At 35.0% G+C, this 14,422-nt stretch overlaps 1 protein-coding gene across 1 annotated transcript in view; it reads right to left on the reverse strand.

The window, feature by feature from the left end:
* Positions 1-3,769: 3,769 nt before the first annotated feature.
* Positions 3,770-14,422, reverse strand: part of LOC114004645 (cilia- and flagella-associated protein 47-like) — a 26,688-nt gene continuing 16,035 nt past the window's right edge. Inside the window, exons 4-5 of the mRNA XM_027765695.1 lie at positions 10,794-10,962; positions 3,770-3,982 (exon numbers count right to left, since the gene is read on the reverse strand). Of these exons, the coding sequence (XP_027621496.1) occupies positions 3,770-3,982; positions 10,794-10,962 (382 nt within the window). The remainder of the gene's footprint in view (positions 3,983-10,793; positions 10,963-14,422) is intronic.

Below are 14,422 nucleotides of genomic sequence, written 5' to 3' on the forward strand. Positions count from 1 at the left end.
TGAAATAGGGCGCATGCACTCACCAGAGAGAGACACAGAGAAAAAAGAGAGAGAAAGAGAGAGAGAGAAAGCAAGCGGCCAGATCCAAGACTCAAATTGTGGTCAGCCATGTGGGAGTCCATCACCTTAACCACCACGCCACCTGCTGGCCCCTAAGCCCTTAATTTTAACAATTTTCTTTTTTTGTGAGAGAGAGATTTTTGCTTGCCAGAGAGACAGAGAGATACAGAGAGACAGAAAGTGAGAAATAACCCCCTGGGAAGATGGCCATGCTGCTATCCCTTCTCCCTCATTCTCCTCTCCAGATTTTGGGCATGCATGCACATGCACCCAGTGTGAGTTTAAGTCGTCAGATCCTAGACCCACACTGCAATCGACTATGTGGGAGTCCAGCAACATAACTATTATGCCATCTGCTGGTCCCATGAACAATACTTTTTTACTGAAAACATGTCCTCATCAATATTAACAAACGTGTATTTAGCAACTGCTTCTATGAGTAAACTAAAAAAGTAATCGAACAAGTTTGAATACTTTAGGTTGACTTCAGGAACTCTGCAGAAAGTACAAATAGACACTTGTTCCAACTTCCTCAAACAGTTTTAAAAGATAATTATGGTTCCTTGTGTCACCAAGATTCATAACCCTACCTCCTCAATTTATTTTGGATTTGGTATATAAATTTATCACTTCAAGGTATTATAGAGGCTCATATCCATTAAATTTTATTTTTATTAACTATGCCTGTTTCTTTGTTGATGTAAAGACTGTTGAGTCTTTAAGTTCAGTGCAAACTCTTTTGGGATCCGGGAACATAGTATAATGAAGCACGAGGGACTGCAAATTAACTAAATCAGAGATCCAGACTCCATCCTGCCCATTGGTTTTGCAGAACAGTTATCTGTATTGTCTTTAAACACCAAGGTTCAGGAATGTCTTAGACTGAAATATTTCATGGGAACCAGCAGTTAGCGTAATGGCTATGTCGCTGGACTCCCACGTAGTCGACCACGGTTTGCATCCCGGACCCGGTGGCTTAAAACTCACTCCGGGCGCGTGTGCGTGAATGCCCAAGATCCCGAGAGGAGAATGGAGAAGGGATTGTGGCATGACCATTCCCCCGGGGGGCGATTTCTCGCTTTCTGTCTCTATGTCTCTCTTTGTCTGTCTGGCGAGTGCACGTGCCCTATAGCAAAAGAAACCTCTCCAAAAAAAAAAAAAAGAAATATTTCATATCAGACCTTGAGAAAACATTTTAGTGCACACAGTTTATATGGGAGGAGACACCATAAAGGAATGGGAAAAGGAAGCAAGTTAATCCAGGATATGTTATGCAGGCAGTGGGATTTTAGTACTGCTGGAAGTCTTTGGGAGAACATAGAGACAACACCTCAGAGTTGTGCCATCTGAGGAACAAGAATGCAGGATATTATTTACCTCTGCTTGTCCATTATTGATCCATTATTGATCAAGGGCTGCTCCTAGGGGCATTAATTTTGCAGAATTTTTAGCCTGACTGCCCTTTCAGGCATCACAGAAACAGAGAGTCACAAGTATCTGTATCAGAAAGCCTTTGGTCAGAAAATAGTGGCTGGGTGGGGAATGTGTAGGATATCTCCTTGAGTCCACTTTCAGACTCTAAAACATATTTTTGTGAAGTTCATTCTCTCATGGATCTGCAAATGTCACTCACTATTTAGTTGGTCTACTTGAATTTCCACCACCCCACTGTTCTTTGGAATAACTAATAGTTTCCATTGACATTTTGAAGACACCTCTTCCTAAAAAAGTTACATCCAGGTTAGAGTTTGAAACATGACCATTTAGCATCACCATTGCAAGTATTTTTGAAATAGTTGTATGAGATAGTTAATAGCATGTTTCCCAGTATATCATCTTTACTTCCTTCTCTGACTGAGAAAAGTCAGATGCAAATGCAGTCCATTCTGGGCACTATCAATTATCAGAGTATTTCAAGTAGGAGAACAATCATGATTCTTGAAGGCTCAATATAAAAAGTTTTAAGATTACTTAAAAATTATGCAGTACCATGAATACAAAATATAAAAACAATGAGACTTCTCAGAAAACATTCTTAGAGAAATATGTTCAGAGACTGACTACTCTCGTTTTCCCTGCCACATACACATTTCCTCAGAAAAAAGGACAAGAGATCTATGAGTCTATGCCCAAAGGCATATCTTTAGGGGACCAGGGAATGAGAAAGGCTTTTGAAAATACACAGAATTTAAGCTCTTATCTTTTTCAGGGATGGCAAATCCAAGGTACATTGACCTCCACTTCTAGCTACCACAATCACTGTGGATAATACTGATTCCATAGATTTGTCCTCAGAATTCTGCCTAACACCATGTAACAAAACTACAATGGATAGATTCACAGTGGCTCCTAACAGCTATTCTGACTTAATACAGCGGTTTCCAACCTTTTCCTGTAAAAGCCAGAGGAATAAATGTTTTAAGCTTTGCAGCTATATGGTTTCTATATGATCAACTTTGCTCTTGTAGTGCAAAAGCAGGTATAGTAAATATTAAAAAATAGAAAAAAGATTGTGCTGTGTTGCAAAAAAAACCTATGAAGTTTAAGTTGTATGTTACCTTTTTGTGTCACATAATGTTCTTCTATTGATCTGTTTTCAACTATTAAAACATGTAAAAATTATTCAACATCGCCAATATGCTGTAGGCCATAACTTACCAACTCCTATCCTAGTACAGTTCCTTCATTTTGCACACAAGGAATAGGGTATAAAAAGGGTAAGCAACTTGCTTAAGGTCACGCCAGTGGTTTCTTGCAGAGGCAGTCACTTAGTGTCAAAGTGTCTTAAGGCTATTCTCCATAAGCCATTTATTATTATATCTCCCCTCAGTGATGACAACGTACTCTTCTTTGATTAATGACTCAGTCTCAAGGATCATATGCACATCAAAATGTACTTCCTCCTGGATCATTTCAAGATACACCTATATATTATTTAAGACTACAAAATAGAAGCATATGTACTATGTACACATAGTATGTGTGCAGATTTTAAAATTAATTATTTATTAAATAGTACATAATATTCAAAATAGCACATGTAAGAAATTATCAATACTTCTATCTTATATGTTAATTTTATCATTAATGTTTTAAGGATTCATAAGTAATGTCTATATGACAAATTGAATTTTAACAACAACATTGGTATTAGAAATATTATTGTCATTGGAATCAGGTTTTAGTTTCACTACAAACACATTCCTGCACTTTAGAAATAAATAAATTCCAATATTCACAACTAAAGTCCATTTTATTTTTATTTCATTTAAAAATATTTATTAGGTCATTGGGAAAGTCATGATGTATTTGTTTTTCTATGCAAAAAAAATGCATCATGACTTTCCCAATGACCCATTATTTAATTTCATTCACTATTCTTATTTTTCAATTCACCAAAGAGAGAGAGAGAGAGAAAGAGAAAGTGAGAAATCAAGCCACTAGGCTCAGGACTCGAACTGTGGTCACACATGTAGGAGTCCAGTGCCTCCACCACCACACCAACTGCTGGTCCCTTAAATACACATAACTCACAAAGGAGGTATGGAATATTCAGAGGACAGATTAAGTCAGCATTTGAAAAGACAGGAAAATATAAAAGGCCTATTACAACTAAAATATACCTCACAATTATTCCAAGGGATGAAATAACAATCATGAAAACATTCAGTTCTGCTTGAGACCAAGAAGTATTTTGGAAGGAAAACATTTATTTATGCTTCGTCACCATAGGGGCACCCTTGATGGTAGAAGATACCCCTGTCCTTAAGAGTTTAGCATTTTCCCGGAGAAAATTGCGCTGACGAGTTGGTAAGCTGTCGTATATCTTGTTAGTAGTATTGATTTTAGGTTTTACATTCATCGGTGGTGTGTATTCTTGGGGTAATCCATTGATATCATATAGCCAGTACATATCTGCCGTCTGAAAACAAAGGGAGAAATCTTACACGAAATATCCAGGGACATAGAAAAATGGGGGGAAAAGTTTATCATAAATAACACCTTTTCTTCTCCATGCAGGGCAAGAAAAAGGCACAAAACCGAAACTATATATATAATGAGAAACAATGTGGAAAATTTTAAAAAGCATTTTATGAATAAACCATTCACTAAAAATATCTCTGAGATCTGCCTTGTAGGGAACGTACACATCCTCTGATAAAAGGGAAAGCAATCGATTTGGTTAGCATGATACTGTTGGCTGGCATGAACTAGAACTAATAGAAACAATACCTTTCAAGATGAATTTATGCATGAGAATTTAAGTGTTGTCATAGAAGTGACGGGTAAAATATGCTTAGCTGCTTTGTAGATTACAGAATACATAATATAACCATTTGAATATACCAAGAGTGGTGTAAGATCATTGATGACACAGTCTAAATAGGAATCAGTACAACTTACATGGAAATTTATTTCAAAGTCCTTTATTTCTTCTGCATATGTACACAGGAAGATCATACTGAATTAGGTAGTCAAGCATTTTCAGTGTGTTTGTGTTCATGCCTACGTCCCATTGTTTTTGCAGAATTTCTTGAAGCTGCTTATGTTTCTATTGGCCCTCTTTCTCACACTAAAATCTGTACCATGTATGCTCAGAAAATTCATTCAGGAAAAGTTCAGCCCAAAAGAATATTGCAGTACCCTGGGTTTGATGTGTTTCATGATATCTATCAATGAATATTGATTAAGTGCAGGGATTTCTTGCACATCCCACCTGACTTTATTTTAATCATATCTGGCCTTTTTAATCCAGTGTTTTATAATAATTATGTATTCAGAATCAAGAAGCATAATACAATTGGATTAAATAATATTTTACTTCATATGAAGATTTTTAATTTGGAAAAAAAAAGGCTATATTTTGGTGACTGTGCATATGTTATACAAACTTTTTTTTTTCCAGTACAAGTCTCACTTCTTGGTTATGAATGAGTGAGCTACATGAAGGAGACTGAACCCAAGCCCAACACTTAATGACTATAAATGAGAGCTACAAGTAGAGAATTATACCTTCACATGGTGCTTATATTCAAAAACTCTGAAAGTAATTATCTATAAAGACCCAATTTTTAAAGTTCCAAGACTTCCCTGAGAATACCAGGCATGTATGTACCCATGATCTGGGACTAGCTGGAGCTGGAGAGGGATAAAAGCATTGGGACCCTGTTGGGTATGCTGTCTGACTTTCTTTCTGTCTTTCTCTCTTTTTCTCTTGCTCATAGAAAAATAAATAAATATATTTTAAAAAGTGATCATGCTGGATAGAAGAAAACTGTGTGTATGTATATATGTATACACACACAGACACATATGAAGTTCATGTCCTTCATTCCAACATGCTATATAAAAAGAATAGACTTATTTTATATACTACAGACCAAACATTACAGCTTTTTTCCTACAGTTAAATTTCTTCCATCAGACTGTGAATAAAATTAGTCACCCTTTATGTTTTCAAAAACGCTTTAAACATGTAGTTCTATATCGTCTACCCCAATCTCCTTTTGAAAATGCAATAAAATACAGAAGCAAAAATTATATAAGAATTAATGATCACCTTTGCATCACTAGTGCCTCATAGAAACACTGCTCTGATTTTTAAAAAAGAATGCCAAATTGACAATTATAGTCAACCATTTACTTAAATAAATAAAAATGACAGCAAAGGGACTAGCAGATGGCCTAATGGTTATGTTGCTGGACTCCCACAACTCTACTGTGATTCGAGTCCTGGACCTGAAGGCTTGGCCATCTCCCCTGGGGGTGATTTCTCGCTGTCTCGCTGTCTCTCTGGTGAACACACGTGCCCTATAGCAAAAATCTTTCTCTAAAAAAAGAAAAGACAACAAAATTTTTTTAAACAGTTGAAATTTCCACATTTAGATAGTGTCTCTGTGTTCTGCAAAGGGATCAGCCAAATCCAATGACCCGATGAAATGAATAATTAAACTATGTTTTTAAGAGCATATTTTTATGAATGGCAACAACTGTAATATTCAACTTGCTGATGTGTGGGCCAGCAGGTAGCATAGTGGTTATGGTGCTGAACTCCCACACGGCTGATCATGGTTCGAGTCCCATACCCGGTGGCTTGAAACTCACGCTGAATGTGTGTGCATGCACACCTAAAATCCTGACAGGAGAATGGAAGAGAAGAGATTATGTATGGCCATCTGCCTCAGGGGATGATTTCTCATTTTCTCTCTCTCTGTCCAGTGAGTGCATGTGCCCTATAGAAAAATCTCACTCTTTAAAAAAAAAAAGAAAGAAAAAGGAAAAGCAGATGTGTTCTGTGTCCACTCACATTCCTTATTATCATTTTCACTGCCTACCTTACCTTTCTATTGTCAGCACTTGGACCTCTTTGATTCAATATTTTTCAGAAACCCCAGAAGGCTTCTCTAATCACAGCAGGGTTTTAACAATCCCCTGGGAACATTTTTCAAGGGTGGCAGTTGATGTATAAATACCCCAACTTCCTGGCCTCTTTAGGTCTGAAAATTCTGAAGTGTGCATTACACATCATTTCCTACAGATCTCCCATGAGAGGAAAATGGAAGAGAAGAGATTGTGGAGTGGCCATCTCACCTGGGGAGAGGGGTGATTTCTCACTTTCTGTCTCTCTATCTCTCTCTGTCTCTCTGGTGAGCACACATGCCCTATAGCAAAAATTTGTTCCTCAATAAAATTACTTAAAAAAATTATATAAAGTACTTTTTTTTCCCTTGGATAATTATGACAGTTCTCACATTTTTTAGGCTGTTTAAGATTTATCTCATTTAGGACCAGCAGATGGTGTAATGGTTACATTACTGGACTCCCACTAGTCAACCACAGTTTGAGTCCCAAGTCCAGTGGCTTAAAATTCACTTTAGGCATGTATGCGTGTGTCCCCAAAATCTCAAGAGGAGACTGGAGGAGAAGGGATTGTAGTGTGGCCATCCCTGTGGGTGATTTCTCACTTTGTGTTTCTCTGTCTCTATTTCTTGGTCAAGTGCACACACCCTAGCAAAAAAATCTCAGAAAAAAAAAAAAAAAAAGATTTATCACCACTGTGGAGAGTTGAGCTGATTTACCATTCTCTTTAAGTAGCACTGCCTTCTATGAAACAGTCTTAACAAGTTAACTTCAGTCCCTGAAAGATAGTGCTATTTGCCTTGTTTACTAGTGGGGATAAACAGTTTTTAATCATTCTAAATGTGATTTCTTTGAATGGAAAATTATGAAGCTTCTAAACATGATTGTTGAGATTTATTTAGGCTAACATTTAATTAAGATGTTCTAAAATCATCATTTTTATTTCTAGGTAAATGACAATGAAAATCATAGGGTATTAAATATTGACTTCATTCTTAAAATCAATATTTTTAAAAAATAATAATAATATAAACAATATTTTTCATTTATATAATGTTTAAATATAATGTTTAACTTTTTAAATTGTCTTCACATTTATTGTATGTGTCAGCATAATGTTGTCATTAAGGTCTAGGTTTTCCAGTCAAACAGAAAGACAGTGTTTGATTTTAAGATCATTGACTCGACATAGGCAATCTTTCTTATGAATCTCAAAGGTATTACATTTAGCAAGAAAAAGCCAATTTCTAAAGATTACAAAGTGTATTATTCCATTTGTATAATATTCTAGAAATGACAGAACCACAGAGATGTAGAAAAAATTAGTGGTTATCAGGGGTGGTGCGGAAATTATAGTAATGGACATGTTTTTTTAAGGGTTATCATGAGGTAGTTCCTTTGGGCTGATGAAGCAGCCCTGTAGCTTGGCTGTGGTTGTAGTGACATACACCTATACATGGGTTCAAATTGCCAAGAAATAAACACAAACACACAAAAGTGAAAAATGCTAAAAATAGAATAATGTCCCTTGTCTTGTTAACAATATTTCACCAATGTCAATTTCCTCATTTTGATATTTTACTGAGGTTAGTTTTTATTGTTATAGGATGTGTGTACTCACCAAAGAGAGAGAGAGAGAGAGTGAGAGGGAAATTGAGAAAACACTCCCCAGGAAGGATGGACATGCTACAATCCTTTCTCCTCCATTCTCCTCTTGGGAGAATATACCTGGAGTATTTTTTAAGCTGCTGGGTTTGGAAGTTGAACTGCAGTAGGACATGTGGGAAACCAGCTCTTTAACCACCACACGACCTGCTGACCCCAACTGTGATTATATAAGATGTCACCATTGGAGGAATCTAGAGGAAGATTTCATAGAACTCTGTTTGGTAACTTCTTATAAGTCTCTATAAGTTAAAAATGTAAGACTTATGACCAAACTGGAAATGTGAACAGTAAATAGATATTTTATATGTGAATTTGAACAGTAAATAGATATTTTATATGTGCTGATATTATGGAATTATTAATTTTAGATGTGATAGTGGTATCAATTATAATTTTTATTTATTTTGGAGATTAGTAGGACATAATTGCAAATAATACAATGTTTGGGGTTTTCTTCAAAATAATATGGGAGGTGAAGAAGGGAGTGGGCATGTATGTGCAGCAGGACTGGCCATGAATTGATAAAGTGTTCATACTGGATGATGAGCACAGGGAGATGAATTACTCTATTTGTGTGCATATTTGGAATTTTTAATAATAAAAATGGAATCAATAAAACAAATTTCTTTTTTTAAAGAATTACTTATTTAATTTTATTTATCCATTCATTTATTTTAATTTAACCAGAGAGAGAGACAGAGAGAGAGAGAAAAAGAGAGAGAGAGAAAGGGAAAAAACAGGCTACCAGGTCTGGGACTCAAACCATGGTCAGCCATGTGGGAGTGTCCAGCACCTTAACCACCACTCCACCTGCTGGTTCTCAAAACAGAGATTTCTTGAAGACACTTTAATCTCAAGTTTTCCCACAAAAGCTTTATCAAATTGTACTACTTCAGACTAACTGAAAATGGCATGTTCTCAATTGATTCCCATATACTGACTTGTTCTCTCACACAAAAGTCTTCAATTATTCTCTTAATAACTTAACTGACAACACAGGGAAACCAGGCACAAATTTTGTTGGCAAAACTACCTAACTTGTTAATTTCAGAAATTCCCACTGAATGCTAGATAAAATAAGTGTCATTTTAATTTGTAAATCTTTTTTAAACATGCTATCTATGATGATGTGGATAGGAATGTCTTTGTCTTGACCGATATGTATGGTATTCCTTCTAGAAAAAGAAAAGTAATATACTGTGAAGAGATATGTGATTCAATGTAATATAAACAAGATTATGATAAAATGTTTAAAAAAATGCTATCTAACCTCCTAGGAGTAAATAAGCAAGTACAACAACATGATCACTTTAAATCAAGTATCAGTGCAGCTAATGGGGTTATGTGCAGCAAGGCACCAGGGGCTTTCTCTTCTTATTACCTAGGTTTTAAAGATTTATAGAAAGATGAAAAATGAAATAGAAATACCTTTTCCAAACAATTCAACATTTTATTTTCTCTGTTCATTAAAAAAGTAACAATCAATTTTTCTGCCCATGGCACTGCTTAATTATTGTTCAATTTAGAAGTAGAAATCACTTTGATACCAGGAGTTCTGTGCTGATATGACAATGTGCTCTGAGTCTTTGTGCTACTGAAGGGAGACAGTGGTACTAGGTATCTTTTCAGAAGAAATTTAAAAGTTGTCTTTAGACTAAAAAGTTCATAATATTAACTATGTATATAATTTAATTAATCTTTTTAAAAAGAATTATCTATTTAATTTTATTTATTATTATAGTTATTTAATTTGCTAAATTTGCTATAGAGCTCATCAATCACCAGAAAGACAGAGAAAAATAGAAAGTGAGAAAGCAAATTGTCAGGACCAGGACTCAAACCGCAGTCAGCCATGTGGGAGTCCAGTGCCTTAACCACCATTGTACCTGTTGGTCCTTACAATATTTAAAAATCTCTCTCTCTCTCTATCTCTACCTCTCTCTGGTCTAATTAAGATAAATAAATATAGTTTAAAAATAATTTAAAAAATACTCTATCTTAACTGCTGATAAAATGATCACTCTAGGGGCTGCCGGGTGGTATGGTGGGTTAGGGGCGCTGGACTCCCACATGTCTGACTACAGTTCAAGTCCCAGACCTGGCAGCTTACTTTCTCACTTTCCCTCTCTCTCTCTCTCTCTCTCTCTCTCTTTCTCTCTATCACTCTGCCCCTCTCTGGTCAAATTAAAATCAGTAAATAAAGTTAAAAAATAATCGCTGTAACAGACTTCTATATTAATGTCCCATGTTATGGCATATTTTTTTCAATCCAGAGTAAATTTTATCTTCTATTTCCTTTTCTTCATTTTGAACTTCAACATTTTAACATTATCCTATTTCTCAATCAAAGGTTACAAAAATGTCTATCTCAAATAACCTAAAGTTAACAAAATCCTTGAATAGGTATATTACAGAAAATACATGACTATGTAATCACTTTACATACTTTTCGTCTCTTCCACACAGCCTTAAATGGAAGAAAAGTAATTCCTTACTTTTCCCTGGTATAGACAACCTTTTTGTTATATTACATATTTAAAATACTGTTACTAGGCAAAAGATACAACAGTTGAAATAAGTTGACTTTTACAAAGCAATACTATTAATCACCATTTGTAACCATTTATTTAAACCTTTTCTTCCTAGTTCATTTCATGCCTTCAGTGACATCAAACATTTTTGAATATTGCTTTTATAGAACTCACCTGTATTGCTAGCTTTGCTTTATAGCTTTTACTGTACATTCGAGGTTTAAATCCCACTGTGATGAGCGTTCCTTTAGTATTATAAGGAAGAAGGTCTCCAGACTTAGGTTTTACAAAAAACTCTGGATCACTGCCAGGTAGGAAATATGCAGTGAATGGCTCAGTCCGTCTGAAATGAAAGTGTAAATATCAAGTTATTGTAATTAATCATTACTTTATTCTCTTTGTGAGAACTTAATGAATAAAATTTGAATCCTGCTGCAACAGGCCTACAGTTAAATATTAATGCTGAATGCTTACAGAATAATAGCGAGGAGGCATTTTTTTTAAATGACTGAAGAGTGTCATTCTTCGCAGGGTGACAAAATCATATGTTAAAGGTGTTTTGAATCATATCTTATATGTGTACTGGACAGAGAAAAAAGTTGTCCCTACAAAACTTTAAAAAAATTCAATATCCCAAATGAAAATTCAGCCGTTTGTAAATAAGTTCATATGTAAAAGGACTGACTACTAAAGCTATTATAAAATCTTTTGTTTCTACTATTTCATTGTGATATTCGCTTACATTCGTTTAGCTTTCTACTTGCTAAATGGGAAAAAAGCATTTTATAGTCTCATTAAAGATTCCTGGGCCAGCAGATGGCATGGTGGTTAAGGCACTGGATCCCACATGTTTGCCTCCACAGTTTGAATTCCGGATCTAGTGGCTTGAAAAACATGCATGTGTGTACATGCACACCCAAAATCCCAAGAGGCGAATGGAGGAGAAGAGATTGCAGTGTGGCCACCCTTCTTGGGGAATTATTTCTCACTTTCCCTCTTTTTTCACCTCTATCTCTCTCTGGCAAGCCCACATGCCCTGTGGCAAAAATCTAAGGGGAAAAAAATAAAATAAAAGGTTCTTACGCCTGAAGATGGATTCTTATGACCTAAAGTAAATCGAGAGATATTTGAGATTCAAGTAACTATATTCATATCAATGTTGACTACATTGGAGGTAAATAGTGTGAAAGAAGTTGAGGAATTTCTTGACAAAATAAAGCAAGAAAGAGGCACAATTCCATGGGAGGGTGTAAGTGAGAAATTTAAAATCCAAAATTGACAGTAGATGCAGATATCTATTAGAGGGTAAAATGCAGCCTTTGGAAACAGATTCAAAAGTGAAATATAAAAGAGGACCTAGGGAAGAATCAGGCTAGAATTCACTGATTCACTCAGCAAAAATGTATGGAGAAGCAAGACAGAAAGTTTGAGAAGATGGACTGTGAATAGGGACATTCTGGATTGGAATCATAGTTCTATCTAGGTTCCGAAGTTCTGGCAATGTACTTAGCCTTTCTGTACCTCGATTTTGTTACTGCAAAGGTATTAGACTAGTACATGAAATGTGGAAAGTTCTGAAAGGACTAGCCAATATTATTGGGTCATCAGAAAAGTCATGACACATTTTTGCATAGAAAAACACATCACAACTTTCCCAATGACCCAATATTTTAGTCATTATTATTGCTGCTGTTTTAAAATATTGTATTACTAGTGTTAGGCAGTAAGACTGATCCAATAAATGAGAGCTGAACTAATAGACAAATATCTATTGTGCACTATATACTAGTAATAAACAAATATATACCAAAATTAAAGTCAGTACCATTTACAGTCATTCTCAAAATGAAATATTTAGGTGCAAGTTTATCAAAATATGTACAATATCAATAAGCTGAAAACTGTAAAATACTCATAAAAAAACAAAGATCTAAATGTGTAAAGAGATGTATCATATATGGTATGGCATAGTAACTATAGTAAAGTATATAATGTAGTAAATAGCACAGCAAAGATGCAACTATCCGTAGTACAGCAAAGATGCAACTATTCGGACTTTGACCTATGGATTTAAGACATTTTTTTTTCCCAAACAGAACAAGTTGCTTTGTAGACTTAAACAATCTTAGTATAAAATTTATACATAAATATAACCCTAATAGCCAAAATAATGTTGAAAAGGATAATAACATAAGAGGTGTCACTCTACCTGAGTGTAGTATTGGCAGAAGATAAATAGAATAGAATAGAAAACACAAAACTATACCAACATAATTGCATCCACTTAATTTTTGGGAACAAGTTGCTTTGTAAACTTAAACAATCTTAGTATAAAATTTATACATAAATATAACCCTAATAGCCAAAATAATGTTGAAAAGGATAATAACATAAGAGGTGTCACTCTACCTGAGTGTAGTATTGGCAGAAGATAAATAGAATAGAATAGAAAACACAAAACTATACCAACATAATTGCATCCACTTAATTTTTGGCAAAGTTGCAAAATCAGTTCAATGGGAAAATAGTCTTTTAAACAAAAGTTGCTGGACATTCATGGAAAATAATAAACTTCAACTTAAACCTTTCATCATATATAACAATTAATTATAAATATGTCACTGTTTTAAGTTTGAAATGTAAAACTAAAAATTGTAAAAGAGAACATAAAATAGCATCTTTGCTAGTGCTAGATGAAGAGTTCTTAGGATAATAAAAGCATGTTACATAAAATTAAAAAATAATAAATTAAGCTTCATCAAGATGGAAAACTTTTTTGGGGAGGGTGAAAGGTTTTTGCTATAGGGTGCATGCACTTCACCAGAAAAACAGAGAAAAACAGAGAGACAGAAAGCGAGAAATGACCTCACGGGGAGAGGGCCACACCGCAATCCCTTCTCCACCATTCTCCTCTCAGAATCTTGGGCACGCACTCACATGCACCCGGCATGAGTTTAAGCCACTGGGCCTGGGACTCGAACTCCGGTCGACTACATGGGAGTCCAGCGACATAGCCATTACGTCAATTGCTGGTCCCAAGATGGAAAACTCTTGTACCACAAAAACAAACAAACAAATAAACAAACAAACAAACAAACAAAAAACCATGTTAAGAATTTGAAATATTAAGAATTTACAAAACAACTTTTAAAACACAACAGTAAAATAAAAATATATATAATTATGAAATGATGAAAGTAGCAAAGTAAATGAGTAGATATTTCATCAAAGAGAAGGTACATATGAGAAGAAAACACATGAAAAACTGTCTAAAAACAATGGTCATTAGGAAACTAAAGATCCAGTTTATAATGTAACATACCATGCACTTATTAAACCAACTATAACTTTTTAAAAAATGACAAAAAGTGCTGGTGAGGATACACAGAAAGTGAATCACTCATACATTGTTGGTGGGGATGGAAAATAGTAAAGTTAGTCAAGAAAATAGTTTCTCATTTTCTTACAAAACTAAACATTTTATGCTATTTTCTCCATGAGGGATAAACTCTACAAATTATTGATTGAGGGAGGGTATGGTTTAACACAGAAAGGGGGTTTGTTGCTGCTGCAGGGGGGTTGTTTTGGTTCTGGTGTTTCAGGATAACACAAAACACAGCATTCTTTCATATAGAAGAAGGTAAGAGCAATTTACTTTTATAAAACATGACCTTGAGAGTTGAGCTGTTTTCTTTTTCTTTTTCAGTAAAAATAAGTTCAGAGGATTAATGGATGCAAAGATAATTTGATTCACAGGCTTACTAGTAATACTGAGGGTTTTACTTCTGCACATTTTTATAGCA

The sequence above is a fragment of the Tupaia chinensis genome, unplaced genomic scaffold (assembly GCF_000334495.1).
Source record: "Tupaia chinensis unplaced genomic scaffold, TupChi_1.0 Scaffold139466_1, whole genome shotgun sequence".
Classification (NCBI taxonomy): Eukaryota; Metazoa; Chordata; class Mammalia; order Scandentia; family Tupaiidae; genus Tupaia; species Tupaia belangeri.